The following is a 14,308-nucleotide window of genomic DNA, read 5'->3' on the forward strand; positions in this document are numbered from 1 at the left end:
GCAGGCATGTTATCTCATGGATTCATGAGGAATGACCCTTTGGAGCTTACTCTTATGCATAAGCTAAATGTCAGGTGTCGATTTCGACCCTCTTCCATCATTAAACAGGTATTGTGGGTACTGCCAGATGGAGATGTCATTAAAATGAACACGGACAGATCTTCTCTATGAAATCCGGGATATGGAGGTGCTGGTGTGATAAGTAGAAACAGTACAAATAAAATTGTAGGGGTGCTTGCTCAAGGGCTTGGAGTTGTTACTAACTTCGAAGCAGAGAGTATCACCATTGTACTTGCAGTAGAGATTGCAGCACAACACAGATGGATAAAAATATGGATAGAAACCGACTATTCCACAGCTATTTGTTCTTTTAAAGAGGATAAGGTACCTTGGCAACTGATACAGAGATGGGTTAGGGCAACTAACAAGCTTCAGGAGGTTAGGATTACACATGTATTTCGAGAAGCGAATTTTGCAGCAACAAAAAAGGGATCACACTTGGCTAAAGATGTATCGCTATGGAGTAGTAGTAGGCCCGAGTTTATAAGAGTTATAGAATGTCCTCATAGAACTTACTTTAGGTTCACCTAAAAGTTCTAATGTTGTAAAGGGATCCTCCCTACACTTTGTAACATTCTTCTCTTCTATATAATATACCTTACTTGCATGCAAAAAAAAAATCCTCTCAAATAATGTGTTGTAGTTCATTCAACGTGTTACATAAGATATTTATACACTAATTTGCTGACTTCAACCTCAGAAAATGGGTTCACTTTTATGTATTAGCTTAAGTAGGTAAAAAATATCCTAAGTTTTCATGACCATCATACTAAGCCCATGCAGATGGGAAAAAATAATAATATGTATAAAATAGTTGTCGGCAATTAGGACAATGCAATCATCTCTATGATTATGCCTATACCCAAAAAAATCTCCATGTTAAACTAAATAGGACATTAATCTGAATTAAGATACGAAAATATCCGCATTGAACAGCGGACACAACCTTTGGTAGCATTTTAGACTGTAGACCACAAAGAGAATCAATTTATTTCATGTTTCTATGTTCGGAAATTTGATCCAACATCTATCCCATTCACTGTTAATTTTCTCCCTCCACAAAAGTATTTCATAAAGAGCCAAATTAAATCAAACTAAAATCACTTCAACCACCATTCCACCAAACTGGATACTTGTTTTTGTAACGAACTAAATTTAAAGTTAAGCCCATGACCCAAAACCCGAGCCCAACTACAAGGCCCAAAATGATATTCTAGAATCTTGAAAAACATGGCTTTCCTCAGAACATTAACAACAGCAATAACATTAATTGGTCAAGGGAATGCTGAAGGTTTGTTTTTGCAAAAAAAATTGTTTACTGTTTTTTATATGCAAATATTTGTTTTCTAGCGAAGTTCTTTTTTATTTTGGCATGGTTGAAGACTTGTAGTTTTACTTGATGAAATTTTGTGTAGTTTCTTCCTATGTGTACGATTATTAGTAATTTTGCTGAAGTTATGGCAATTCTAGAAAGTGCAGAACTGGCGATAGATAAGAGATGGGGAAATATTTTGATAGAATCGGATTCTAAAGCAGCTGTCACTGCTTTTGGAACTTCGGAACTGCCATGGGAGATAAAACCCCAATGGAAATGCACAAGAAAGAAATTATCTTATGTTTTGATCTCAAGTACGTGGCGTGAAGTGAAACTTCGCAGCTGACCAAGCTGCAAAGCATAGTCTACAATTTCCCCCCAAAGAACAGGTGGTATATCTAGGAAAGCCTCAATGGCTTACTAGGTGGGAGTCTCCTGATGTAATTTATTTCGGGTTTGATTGAGGTTAATTGGGAAATATAATCCTAATTAAGCCAACCTTTTTGTAACATTTTTCTTCTGAATACATTGCTAACTTAGAAAAAACAAAAAAAAAAAGGATAAGGTGTAATTATACTTTATATCTGCCAGATCCTTCGGAAATATTTTGGCTTCTGATTCACTCAGGAGATTTTTTTTTCTTTTTAGATTTTATCTGTGGCCTATTGAATCTTGTATCAGCTTCCTTTGATCTTAAATGAATGAATAACTTGGTAGCGAAAATGGTGATTTAGTTTAATACACTATCATATGAAATGGTTATGAAGTAATTTGAATTGATCCTATATGAATGAATAACTTAGTAGCGAAAATGGTGATTTAGTTCAGACACTAACACACTATCATATTAAATGGTTCTGAAGTAATTTGAATTGATCATCTGTTCTACCCATCAGATATTTACAATTTTCTTCTAAGAATGAAATATGAACATCTGATTAAGTTTGGTCCAGATTGGAGAACACCTGATTCGTTCAACGAGCTTCAAGCAAGTTAGACGGTAAAAATGGCCTCCACTCTGTCAAGTGATGCTTGCAAACGTCCTGAATCCAGATTGAACATTGGTTCCTCTGTCCCCACAGCTCTGTTGCACATAAAATTACAAGCACAAACCAATAGATTTTGTTTAGTTGAAATGTTCATATCAGGATATTTAAGTACTGCAATCACTACTAATTCATGACATCGTCAAACTTTTGCATCATTTTATTGCTTTAACCATCACAAATAATAATAATAATTACAATAATAAACAAGAGTTTCATTTCTCCTGACCATACAAATGTCGCCCCAAATAAAATGATACGCCAATCTAGAACCATTGCATGATTCATTGATTTGTAGCCTTCAGGTCAAGTAAAGCAAAGAAAGGAAGAAAAAGTAAAAGAAAAACAGAAACAGAAACTAGAGCACAAGTTGGTTGGAGTCATTAAGTTTACAATTTGTTCAAATATAAGATCTAATGAATATCAGAGGGTAGGACCATACATCTAAATCAGTCTAAGCGTAGGACCATACATCTATAGTCAGCAGATTCAAAAAGTGATGCATCACATGATTCAGTCTAGCATAAACGGAACTCAATCAAGGCATTGAGCGTAGAGGTATTGCTTTCATAATGCTCAATCTGACTTTCTCCCACACAGAACATATTCAAATCCGAAATAAAAAGAGCTTCTATTGTTTAAAAGATTTAAAAGAAAACAAGAGGGCTCACCCATGAAGCTCAGGAAGGACATATTCTGCTCTCCACCCGAACCGGAAATCCATACCAGGTAACAAGTCAACTGAGGTCTTGTTCCGAATCCTAGAAACACCGTCTCCACCCCAACTAGTCGTAAGCTTCCATTTCCACCCAGTGGCATGTAACAGAAAGTTGTGGCCTACACCAACCTGCATTATCTCAAGAATTTGGGCATCAGTATCTCATAATACAAAGACCTACAAATTGTCTTTTGGCAATATTTTCTTTGTAGACAAAAACTCATCAACCGTTATTGGTGTTTGTTATTAAGTAAACATAACATTTTACTAACGAGAATCTCCGTTAAATGTAAAAACCGTTACATATCCAATTTCAAACAGACTTCCAAACTTATATCATTTGGAAACCCCTAGATCCTTTTCATCCTCTTATGTCCAAAATTTTTGTATAGATCACTGAATGCCTTATGAATAAACTACATTCAGTACATACTTTCTTCACATTGCGAAACAGATGATGATGTAGCAGCGGTTCACAACATAGACAAGTAAAGAACTAATAACTTTGTCTGAATTTATACATCGTAATTGAATGTTCATGAAATCAACAACTGACCAATTTTAACTAAGATCCATGTTCCTGGTCATTTTAAGCACCACCACATTAAAACTATAAGATAGGTCCATAAATATTTAAGCTCTCATCAGGTTACAACAGATAGATGGCTAGTGTAATCAAGGCAATCGAACCAAACCTGGATATTTAGATATTGTGTGATGGGAATTTTTTTCGATAGAACCCGGATATCTTGATGTATAGGCTCATACATAAACTTCCACCTTCGTTCAGGGGATAAAGGCTTCAGTACCAACTTCGCCTTATAATCGTTACTTGCAGCATTATAGAACTGTAACGAAATAGAGAGCTCAATACATCATAAAGAAATCTATAATCAAGAGAGACATATTTCAGACCTTATAATGCTAAAAACCATGTACAAACATAACATGTTCTAAGATCCCATCTGAAGAAAAGGCGCAATGTCTTGGCCGTCAAGCTTAGGCCTCGACTAGTTTATAAAAGGTTTTGTAACCACCAATTACATGGAGCTTGAATATATAAGAACATCCATGGGATTAATGTAAATTTAAAACTGAAGACCCCACAAGGTCACAAAAACCATAAAACTGTTCCCACCCTTATTTCACATGCCAGATTTTACGAGGCCATCATGTAAAATACATAGGCTTTTTATCAAAAATAGTCTTTAAGCTGTTAACAATAAATGAGTTGCTTCTCGATTACAATCAATAAAAACATTCCCTAAAACAAAATAAGCCAAATCTTTAAAAAAAAATGCTGTTAACATGCTACAATCAAGAAAACATTCCCAAAAATAAATAAAAAAATTCCAAATTGCCCAAGTCGAATGCCCTCGACTTCCTTCCTGAACTTGAGAAACAACTCCGAAGGAATTAAGTTTATATTGTAAAGTTCATCCCAAGAAGCAGGTTCTCCATTGCTTGAAGTAGTAGCAGTAGTAGTAGTAGTCTCCATTTATTGACTAATGAAACTGCAGAAAACACACAATCCAATTTTATAGTATTCAAAACAAGTAATAATTCACAAACTTAAAATTTCAGTCCCACTTATCTTCACTTGTATACAAAACTTTAAACTTAACACTATAAACTCACCAACGTTCAAATAATAATAAAAAATAGAATTAAACATATTTATGGAAGAATTGTATACATACGTTTAATGAAAAATGGATCCAGAGAGGTTCCAGTGAATTGGAAGTTTGGACTATTATTTAGCTTTTCAGTTGTTATAAGCACCCACACTATTTCAAACTACACCCATTGGTTCTTAAGTTTAGATTACAGTTCTGTCCTTAGAGCATTCCCAATGCAGGTTGATTTGAAGGGAATGTGAAAAAAATTCATCTATTTTTTTGTTCAAATGCAGTGCAAAATGCATAGGTGAAAACGAGGGTGATTATATTCCAAAGTCATTACATGGGTGAAACCTTCAATTGAGATAGTGGCTGACTTGTGAATTTCGGACTGGATATTGGATTATGTCTTGTGTATTTTTTTTAAAAAAATCAGTTTTTTTTTTCATTCCGTCTTGCGTATTTTTTCGGTTTTTTTTTTAACCCGCGGACAAAATACCGGGCGGGATATTACATTCGCTTCAATCAAAATGCCTCAAGGCGGAATCTAACATCCCGTCGAGATTATTTTTCACCTTTGTATTGTAAGCTTCACTTTGCTTTTAAGCCAAAGCGGTGAAAAAAAGGAGAAATACTGCCTACGTGGAGGTGAAAAGAGGGGAATTATAGTCGACTGCATTAGAGCATTCCCAATGGGCAGATGAATATCAAGGGAATGTGACAATATTCACTTCTAAATGGTCAAAACCTTTGCCCCAAAGTGAATATCAAGGTGACTATTTTCCCAAGTCGGGGAACTCGGACGGGGTTGGGGACGGGTGTTTTTAAATTTGTTTTATTTTTTCCGTCGGCGTGTTTTTCGGTTTTTTCCGGATGGAATGTTTTTCGAGAATTCAAATGAAATCAAAAATCCCGTTCGAGAATAATAGTCACATTCGTATTGGGCACCCAGCCTCACCAAAACGGTGGAAAAAATGGGAAATATAGCTAACGGTGGAAAAGCATTGGGAATGCTCTTACAATCAAAGAAAACTTCCTCTTAATTAAATCGGACAAAAGAATTATAAATACGAGATTAGAGTTCCACCAGAAGTCAATTGGGATGAAAAATAATCACTTGAATTATCTTCTAAATAAATTTAATGCCAAAACTCACATCAATTAAAACATTAAGTTGAATGGCCATGAATCTGGGTCATGTGAGTCCAACCTCAACTAGGCCATTCTCAAGTGCTTGTACCAGATTTTTAAAGTAATTACAGGTAGTGTTGGTAAAACATTTTAGCTTTGCACGGAAGTTATTGAAATCTTCAGAAGGAGCCTCAGCATTAAGGTACACTTGTAACTCTTTCTCTGCACATAGATGAAGACGTTCTAACTCGAACTCAGCATGTCCTTGAAGGCACTCAAATAACTCCCTCTTCTTATGTTCATGCTCAGGTACGTAATATCCATAGGCATAGGTCCACTCGAGAACACGCCTGCATTCAATTATCTGTAGCCAGGCCTCTGTTATGAACTTGAGTTGTAATAGAGTCTGACATTGATTTTTTCCCAGCTTCTCCATATTCACATCTTGCATTTGCTTCAAATCTCCAACCGCCTTTTGCCTTGACAACCGGTTGGCTAACCATCTTTCATAGTAATGAGTATATTTATCTATCAATTGTTTAGCCATCTTTCTTCTCTTCTCTGTCCCGTCTTGCTTTTCTTTCTCATTATAACGATTACACGATCCATCGTAGCCATGCTTAGTCCATGGAGCAAGACACAACCAGCAAAACTCGTGGCGACAAGGAGGTCTGCAGGTCATATGCATGCATCCGTCATTTTTCTGAATAGGTCTCTTGCACTCAGGACAAGCCTTCGAATTAGCTAATATCCAGTTGACGTTTTCAGACTCATCACTATTCTTCAACATCCACTTGGCCACTATGTCACAGTCCACTGGACTATGAGCGTCCTCCGCACAATTCCAGCAAAAGCTATATTTGCAGTTGCAGGAAACATTGTAGCTCTCACTTCCAACTTCAAAATCTACAGCATTCTCACAGCCAGGTGCAGGACACCACTTGATTTTTATGATTGCTTTCAACAAAAGTTCTAACAAGGTAACGGGAATACTTCTCCTTACTTTCATTAGAAACCAAAGAATTGATCATGTCATGACCAACAGCAGCGTGACATGAGGGATCAGGACATCGCAACACTAAACACCCAGGGCCATCATTAATTGCTGTGCTAACATAACCTTTCCAACACTTTTCACAAAAGGGATGACCACAAGCAGCTGCATGCATTCTACGGCGAATAAATATTTCAAAGCAAATTGCGCAAGTCACTTTCTTAGAATTTGGATAATGAACAATAGGTTCCTCTAACAATCCAACGGTTGTGCGAACTTTTTCTTCATCAGCAAACCATGCATCTTGCAATTTGTCCACACTCCAATTATAGTGAAGGAGAAGTATAGTAGCCGAAACTCTTGATATAGAATTCATATTAGATATCGTCGTGATAGCTTCCTCTTGCAGCTGTTGTATGTTATACTCACTCAAAACGGTGTAATTCTGCTGATGATAATGAGATGCTTCATCATCACTATAGCCTCCTTCATCATCATTATCAGATAACAATGACTCTTCGTCACCGTAAGATTCATTGCTCATGTCATTCATATTATCTTCAGACTCATCCATTAATCTAACTAAGCGAATAAATAATCTAAAACACAAAAATTTGCAGCAAAATCTGATCAAAAGATTAAGTTTCAGATCCTTCAAAGGGAAGGAGAAACAACTCATTAAAAGAATATCACAATAGATTGAGTCTCATTGGTATTCATAGTGAATATAAAACCTACTAGGACTCTATTACTTGATCTCCAAGTTGTTTCATTCTATTTAGGAAATCTTGGTAAAACCAACTTATTACGAAACTTACGGTTACTAATTCAATCCGATAAAATATCTTATTGTATCCACCTATGTGAGGAAACTTAAATAGTTTGATTGGGTTCCAAGGTTCATCAGGCCAGCCTTGGGCTCTTTTAGATGCTTTTGGCATTTTGATGTATTACATATGTTTTGGTTTATTTTGCTTAGTCCTCCACGAGTATGCGAACCATGCTACACATAAACCTGTCGCTCTAATATTTCTCTAATAGTATGATTTTTTGAATTCTAGTTATAATTTAAAAAATAAATAAAAAATATAAGAAAATATAACATTGGCGTGAATGAGGTTTTCTAAATTATTTTAAAATAATTTGAAACTAATTCTAATTTCAATAAAGTGAGAGAGTTTTTGGTAAATTGTTTAAAAAAGAGGGAGCTGATTATAATAATTAAAGGTGGTGGTTCTAAAATCATAAAATAGAGATTACAAATACACAGTTCGGTTGAGAAATTTTCTTCCTAAAGATCCGGCTATAATATAGTGTAGAGCTATCATATAGTGTAGAGATTCGTGCATTGATTCTGATTATTACCTCGGAAGGAAATACATTCAATTGTAAAAAGAATTTTAATATTTTTTATTTACTGTAAAGAAAAAATGCAAATTTAAATTTCAAAGAACTAATTAGATATAAAAAATTATCCTATACATTGCATTATCTTGTTAAATGGGCAAGCTGCATGTCCTAAATGCTGGACGCCAGCACGCAGCACAGTGTGGGATAAAAATATAATTCACCCTGCGCTTTTTTGTGAGATAATAATGAGATTTCCATTATATAGATACACTATTTGGCACCCCTCTGCAAGTTACTCCTGATTCAGAGCTAGGGGTGAGTAATTCGTATGGTAGAACCCTGCACCACACCGGTTCCTCAACTTCGGATCACTGTTTCTACGTTCAATTTCTTTCTCTATCTTGTTAATCTCAGCCGAGAAATTATAAAATGCCTCGACGATCTTATGATCACCAGACCATGTTGATGGCTGACTTCGCTCTCCAAGATACTCTTCATCAGGGGAGTGTGTTGATAGTGTGTCGACTACAGCCATGAACTTTGTTGCTTGTAGCATACTTGGTAAAGATGAAAGGAAATACCTTTGGGTCAGCGACAAGGTTTGCATACTCTGGATCACTCTCATCAGGAATCAATCGTCTCATGAGCGGTGGGCGGTTTGGGACATACCCACCATAGGGGTACTGTCCAAAGTTAAGGGCAGCATGTTGAGCAGATGCAAGCCAAATGAGGGTGGTGAGGATGGAAATGAGATCGTCCGCGTTGGAGAGTTGGGGCCACCAGCTTGCACAACGAATGTCTGCGTGGCCTACATTGATGGATTCAGCATACCAGGCTAAGAGCTCCGAGTCATTTTGGATTAGACTTGGGTCTGGGTAGTAGTGATTCACATAAGTCTCGACCCACTTTTCTATGGCATGCCATATAAGAAGACCATCCGTCGCATAAGGATAGTCTTCAAGTAATAGTTTTAAGCCGTGTGGCTGAGTTGGGTCCGGAATTGCTATGCCCCTGCATGTTAACATTAACAAAATTAGGAAGTTGATCCAAGTACTGAGAAAGCCTTGCAGGAAATCTGAGAGATGACATTACTACATTTTTTTTTCTTTTATTATAAATGAAACCACAAAGGTAGAAGGTACCTTTGGATGAGATCGGCGGGGAGGCCTTCCTGATCAAAGCGCCAATGTTCCTTGTAGGCAACAGCACTCATGTCCATGCAGTATTCACCAGGAGTGAAACAAGACTCAATGACTCCTCCAGCATTTATCAAGCTTTGGCGGGCAAGGGCATTTATTTCTAGTGTGTATCGCATGTGAGGATCTAAGAGCTTGAAGATAGGGTGCATTGCACTCATTCGCCTGTGTGCTGCAAGTATAAATGGCTCCAAGCATGCGTGAGTTCGCAACCTGTCGAGTCCATCCCCATCAGATTTATCAGTTTTCTTTGTTTTGGTCAAAAAATGAATGGTTAGGAGTCAGGACTAGACTGTCACAGACTCACAGTCACCCAAACTATAGGTTACATTATCAGAGAGCAAGAATGATACTACCTTTATAACTAAAATGTTCTGTGCACGGCATTTTCCCCAAATAAACACATAGCGAGAGGGGTAAACTTTTAGCAGATGATTCTTAACTAATTGCAAGTTGAGGCATGTTTCAAGCACATGTATCACAAATATAGATACACGTGCAACCCAACCAAAACTACTAACCAACTATTATGCATAGATAAAGTCGAAATTAGGACCGAGTAATGGTCATTCAGGTTCCTTGTAGGCTAAATTCTCAAGCCGACCTTGGACAGAGTGGCGTTTGGGAAAACACCAGTGCAACTGACTGTCACTCAACCAAGATCTTATATAGGTCATCTACTCCATATTACCATGCACAAACAAAAATGAATACCAAGATTCGATGGGATAACTTACCAGTGGTTAACAAGCTGATGAACACCAGCATCATTGGCGCAGACATGGGCTTTGGCAAGCTGCCATAGCCAGTTGGTGGTAGCACAAACAGCTGGAGTGAGAACCCTCTTCGACTGTGGCCCATGACTTGTCTGAGGAAGGCTAAGCTCGATTGCTATGGGCTTTAGAGTCCCTAGTGGGGTCAGGAAGAAGAGAGTCACGGGTTCCATAAGCTTTACGACCTTCAAGAGCATTGATCCGGTCAAGAAATGGAAGGTAAATGTCATGGTGATCCAAGATAAACAGTTTATTTCCCTCCAAAGCCCCCTGAACGGACATCCCGTTTATATGGCCTATAATGTGCTCTTCCTTGAGCGCCGACTCTTGTGGACCGTAGATTGTAGGATCAAGTTCACTTACTGGTGGAAAAACCTGATTATGAAAGATGTAAGCTCAACATGTTTTCTTTCTGAAACTAATTAAATTGATAAAAGGAATTCTTGAAATAGCCAAAATGTAGAACAGATAACACACCTCGAGCCTTTTTATGTTTACGGGGTTAATCCCTGCAATTGCTTGTCTAGCAAATTCATCATCTCTCAACCAAGCAAATTTGTCACCTGCCGATAAGTAGACAAAGATATTTCAGCTTCAACAAAAGTGACCGACATTAGAATAGGTGTTAATAAGTATCTCATTTTCTAATATCAAAGAACAAACACGTTAGGATATCCAATTTTTTAGCCTACATTTTATAAGAACTACCAAAGAAGAGTGGATTTCAGCAATCAGTGCTCACTGCTCAATAGAAGGAGGAATAGTTTTTGGTTTTCATGCTAGACATATGCGTCAAAGAAATAATGTGACAAAACATAATGGTGACTTACGGGAGATGATCCTTGGAGTGTCATATTTTAGGAGGCCCTGACTAGATTCTCTGATTTGGTTGACAATCTTTGGGAGCTTATTCATTTCATCCTTGAACCCGAAGTTGAGTACAAGACCTTCTTTGTAGAGGCTATCTATGTCGGAAAAACCCTTGAAGTCATGATTATCGGCAGAAATACTAGCAATTAATGATGGTATCAAATTGTGGAGCACCCCCTTTAGCCTCCAGGTTGCAAATGTATCTTGTTTTGATTCCTCAAATGCTTCATCTCTCGGCACATACATTGGCAATGGCTTCTCAACCCTGCTTTCTGCATTTATATCTGTAGGAAATTGTACACGTAAATACATCTTAGTCTCTTCACTAAATTTGAAATGGGGGTTTGGTCCCTAGAAGGGATAGCTACAGATACAATATATTTCCAGTAACTGAAATCTTAACATTGTTACAATATGTATAATAGTCAGGGAACCAACCAGTATCAGTTGGAGAGCGCCCAGTTCTACACCGCCTTGGAAAAGGAATCGCTTCACCTCCAAGTTTGGGCCTAGCAAGATCAATCCCTTTGTCTGGATTACCTAAATCATTATATCTGGGCGTAGTCATATATCCGATCCGAGTACTTCCTCTCTCCTTGACCATCACCCCTGAGATCACTCAGTTCCTTTTCTCTTAATTCTTTAAGTCCAGCTGGTGTCTCAGAAGGCAGATATGGCTGCTCAAAACAAAAAAACAAAAGAAAACTCAATAATTAATGAACACTCAATGTCATAAGTCGTAAGTGGTAATACATCCTCAGGACCAACTTTTATATATTCCCCTAGCTACCTAAATCCATAACTTTGAAGGTCTCCCTTTCCCACATTATTGTAATATATTTGAGGAAGATTATGTTGACCTTCAAGGACAAAATGTTTGACAACAACTAACTGTCTTTGCTTGACTAAAAGATTGAAACCAAATGGTTTGACTTTGAATTTTATTCAAGCGTCCAGTGACAAAATTTTGACTTGTGCATTCATTCAAATTCATAGGAAGTAAACAAGGAAATTACCTTGTTAGAGAAAAAGATCCTTTTTCCTGGATGATCTTTCTTGGATTGAACCCATGAATTACAAGAGAAATGAACTGGCCCACACGCCAACCCTTCAACGACTATGCTCTCCAAGAAGAATTCCTTTTGGTGTTTATTAGTCACTGCAATGGCACCAGGCATTCCGAAATTGGAATCAATGAGGAATTCAGCCGAGTATGTGACTCGTTCAGCTCGAATATTCAACTTCTTCAACCAATCCTTCAACACTGCTTCATTACTCTTCTTGGGTGTCTTTGATCCTTCATTGGACAAAAAACCATAATATTGAAATTTTCAGTAAAGCAGTGATCCTAGTACCAATTAAAAAAAACTGGAATGCCCATCCAAGAAAATGAATTAAAAGTACAAAAAGATAACATTTTTACTATAAAAAAAATATTGCTGCTTACTTGGATTGATTTCAGTACTAATAAGCTCAAGAACAACATTCCTTCCAATCTTATCAGTCAAAGCATCAAAATGCTTAACAATGGTCTCTTTCAAATCTTCCTTATTCTTCTTTCTAATTGTCACAACAGCTCTAACCTTAAACTTAACAGATTTTTCAGGTATAAGAGCTCTCACCAAATCCTCACTTATAGCAGCAACAACAACAGGAGTTGTCCCCACTTTCTTCACACTCATACTCCTCTTTTCAAAACCAGGGGACAAATGGAATTTGTAGTTATGTGAGTTGAGTAGAAACCTTGAAGATGGTAGTAAAGCTGTTTTCTCAAAACTTAATGAACAGCCCATCATTTCTTTTACTCCAGCCATGCTCACAATTCACTCTTTCTCTCTACAACACAAGATTATTCAAAGTGTGGGGCTTGTGGGGCTTTGTCAGTAGTTTGTGACGTTGTTAATGGTTTGATGAGTTGTGTAAGTTCAAAGTGTCAAGTGGGTATTTATAGATACTGAATAGAAAACAGAAACAAGTTGACTTTGATGTTGTTTTTGGCAGAGAGAGTTAACCGTCCACACGTTTATGTTGTTTTGGCAGAGGCTGCGTTTAGTCAGATACTCAAATGAGTTTCAGGTTGATAAGTAGGATACGCGACAAAGGAAGATACTGAGAAAGTGTGGTTTCTTTTGACTGACAATTTTGGAAAGAATCTTTCTAGTTTTCAACAGCCCCCATGCTTTTACTTATTTTTTAATCCAATACCAATACCAGGGGTTGCTAATGGTAATGGAATTTTTTTTAGATAAAACTAATAACTTGTTTTGGAGATTTTAGATTTGTTGTTTTTATTATTGAGAATATTATTTCTCTAGGTGATAAGGACTCGAGATCTCTACAATCGGGTACAGAGATTATCTCTGTAACCGTGTTATCTAGCCGTTCATTCAAATTCGAGATGTGTGTGTGTGCCTCGATACCTGTGTGTAAACTCCGAGATGTGTGTGTGTGCGTCGAGATACGAGATGGGTGTGTGTGTGGTACAGAGATTGATCTCTGTACCCGGTTATAGAGGAACCGGACTCTTGTTAAAAGGGCACCTTGTTTGTAGAGCAAAGTTGACATTTTCAAGGGCTCTATCACCTCAACCTGTTGGTAAATTGTTGAAAAACAACATTTCACATTTACAAATCAACCTGTTGGTAAATTGTTGAAAAACAATATTATCTTTATGACATTTTGTAGCAAGACATCCGAATTTATTTATTTTATTAAAATTTTACTGATGTGTGTCAAATGTACTTAATTGAAAAGTGTAAGGGAAAAATATTTTTTAAGAGTTAAATATAGTAGCGCTTCTACTCCATCTTTATCTTAAGCCACATCATTTCCTACAAAGCATCCAAATCCTATTTTTTTCTTTCTAAAAATAAAAAAAACAAACATATAAACAAAATAATAATTAATAACTTACCTAATTATGTAACTAAAACCATAAATAGTTGGGGAAAAAAAACTCTTACCAATATTTCCACAAACAAAAAAAGTAAGTAAATTAAATAAAAAAACAATCTTACTTAACACAAAAAAAAATTGAATAATATTAATTAATTTTCTTTTTCTACTCCATCTTTATCTTAAGCCACACCGTTTTCATATTCAAAACATTCATCTTTCTTCATACATTTGTTCATCAATAGATAGAGAACATACAAAAAAAATATCTCCATTCAAAATTAATAAAAACTAAAGTGATAAAAAGTGAAACTTTATAACCAGAAAAAGAGACATAGATA

The 14,308-nt window shown here is 36.7% G+C and overlaps 2 protein-coding genes and 1 pseudogene across 3 annotated transcripts; all 3 read right to left on the reverse strand.

The window, feature by feature from the left end:
- Window positions 1-2,134: 2,134 nt before the first annotated feature.
- ORG4 (OBP3-responsive protein 4 (ORG4)) lies at window positions 2,135-4,995 on the reverse strand. Its single transcript, XM_086599727.1, has 5 exons — window positions 4,840-4,995; window positions 4,499-4,653; window positions 3,835-3,998; window positions 3,093-3,268; window positions 2,135-2,459 (listed from the first exon to the last, which is right to left on the reverse strand). The coding sequence occupies exons 2-5, from the start codon at window positions 4,635-4,637 to the stop codon at window positions 2,369-2,371; spliced, it is 570 nt and encodes a 189-aa protein (XP_086455853.1). The 5' UTR covers window positions 4,638-4,653; window positions 4,840-4,995; the 3' UTR covers window positions 2,135-2,368.
- Window positions 4,996-5,855: 860 nt separating this feature from the next.
- Window positions 5,856-7,956, reverse strand: LOC147507000 (putative E3 ubiquitin-protein ligase ARI8 pseudogene; annotated as a pseudogene). Its single transcript, XR_015216135.1, has one exon. The product of XR_015216135.1 is annotated as a putative E3 ubiquitin-protein ligase ARI8 pseudogene (transcript).
- Window positions 7,957-8,269: 313 nt separating this feature from the next.
- On the reverse strand, window positions 8,270-13,116 carry LOC147507001 (linoleate 13S-lipoxygenase 3-1, chloroplastic-like). The gene is given in 12 exon segments (XM_086599729.1): window positions 8,270-8,570; window positions 8,573-8,817; window positions 8,819-9,244; window positions 9,376-9,642; window positions 10,167-10,363; window positions 10,365-10,577; window positions 10,680-10,765; window positions 11,033-11,356; window positions 11,511-11,631; window positions 11,633-11,749; window positions 12,089-12,369; window positions 12,520-13,116. Coding segments are annotated over 12 exon segments (2,724 nt in total). The 5' UTR covers window positions 12,887-13,116; the 3' UTR covers window positions 8,270-8,490.
- Between the last annotated feature and the right edge of the window lie 1,192 nt (window positions 13,117-14,308).

This window comes from Coptis chinensis, chromosome 3 (genome assembly GCF_015680905.1).
Source record: "Coptis chinensis isolate HL-2020 chromosome 3, ASM1568090v1, whole genome shotgun sequence".
Lineage (NCBI taxonomy): Eukaryota > Viridiplantae > Streptophyta > Magnoliopsida > Ranunculales > Ranunculaceae > Coptis > Coptis chinensis.

Bases quoted from the DNA above. Each gene is read 5' to 3' on its own strand.
- ORG4 (XM_086599727.1), bottom strand. From the start codon at position 4,637: ATGGAGACTACTACTACTACTGCTACTACTTCAAGCAATGGAGAACCT. The intron at 3,999-4,498 runs AATTTGGAATTT...TTGAGCTCTCTA, and splicing joins CGAGGGCATTCGACTTGGGC to TTTCGTTACAGTTCTATAAT. The intron at 2,460-3,092 runs GTGAGCCCTCTT...TATGTGCAACAG, and splicing joins GTCCTTCCTGAGCTTCATGG to AGCTGTGGGGACAGAGGAAC.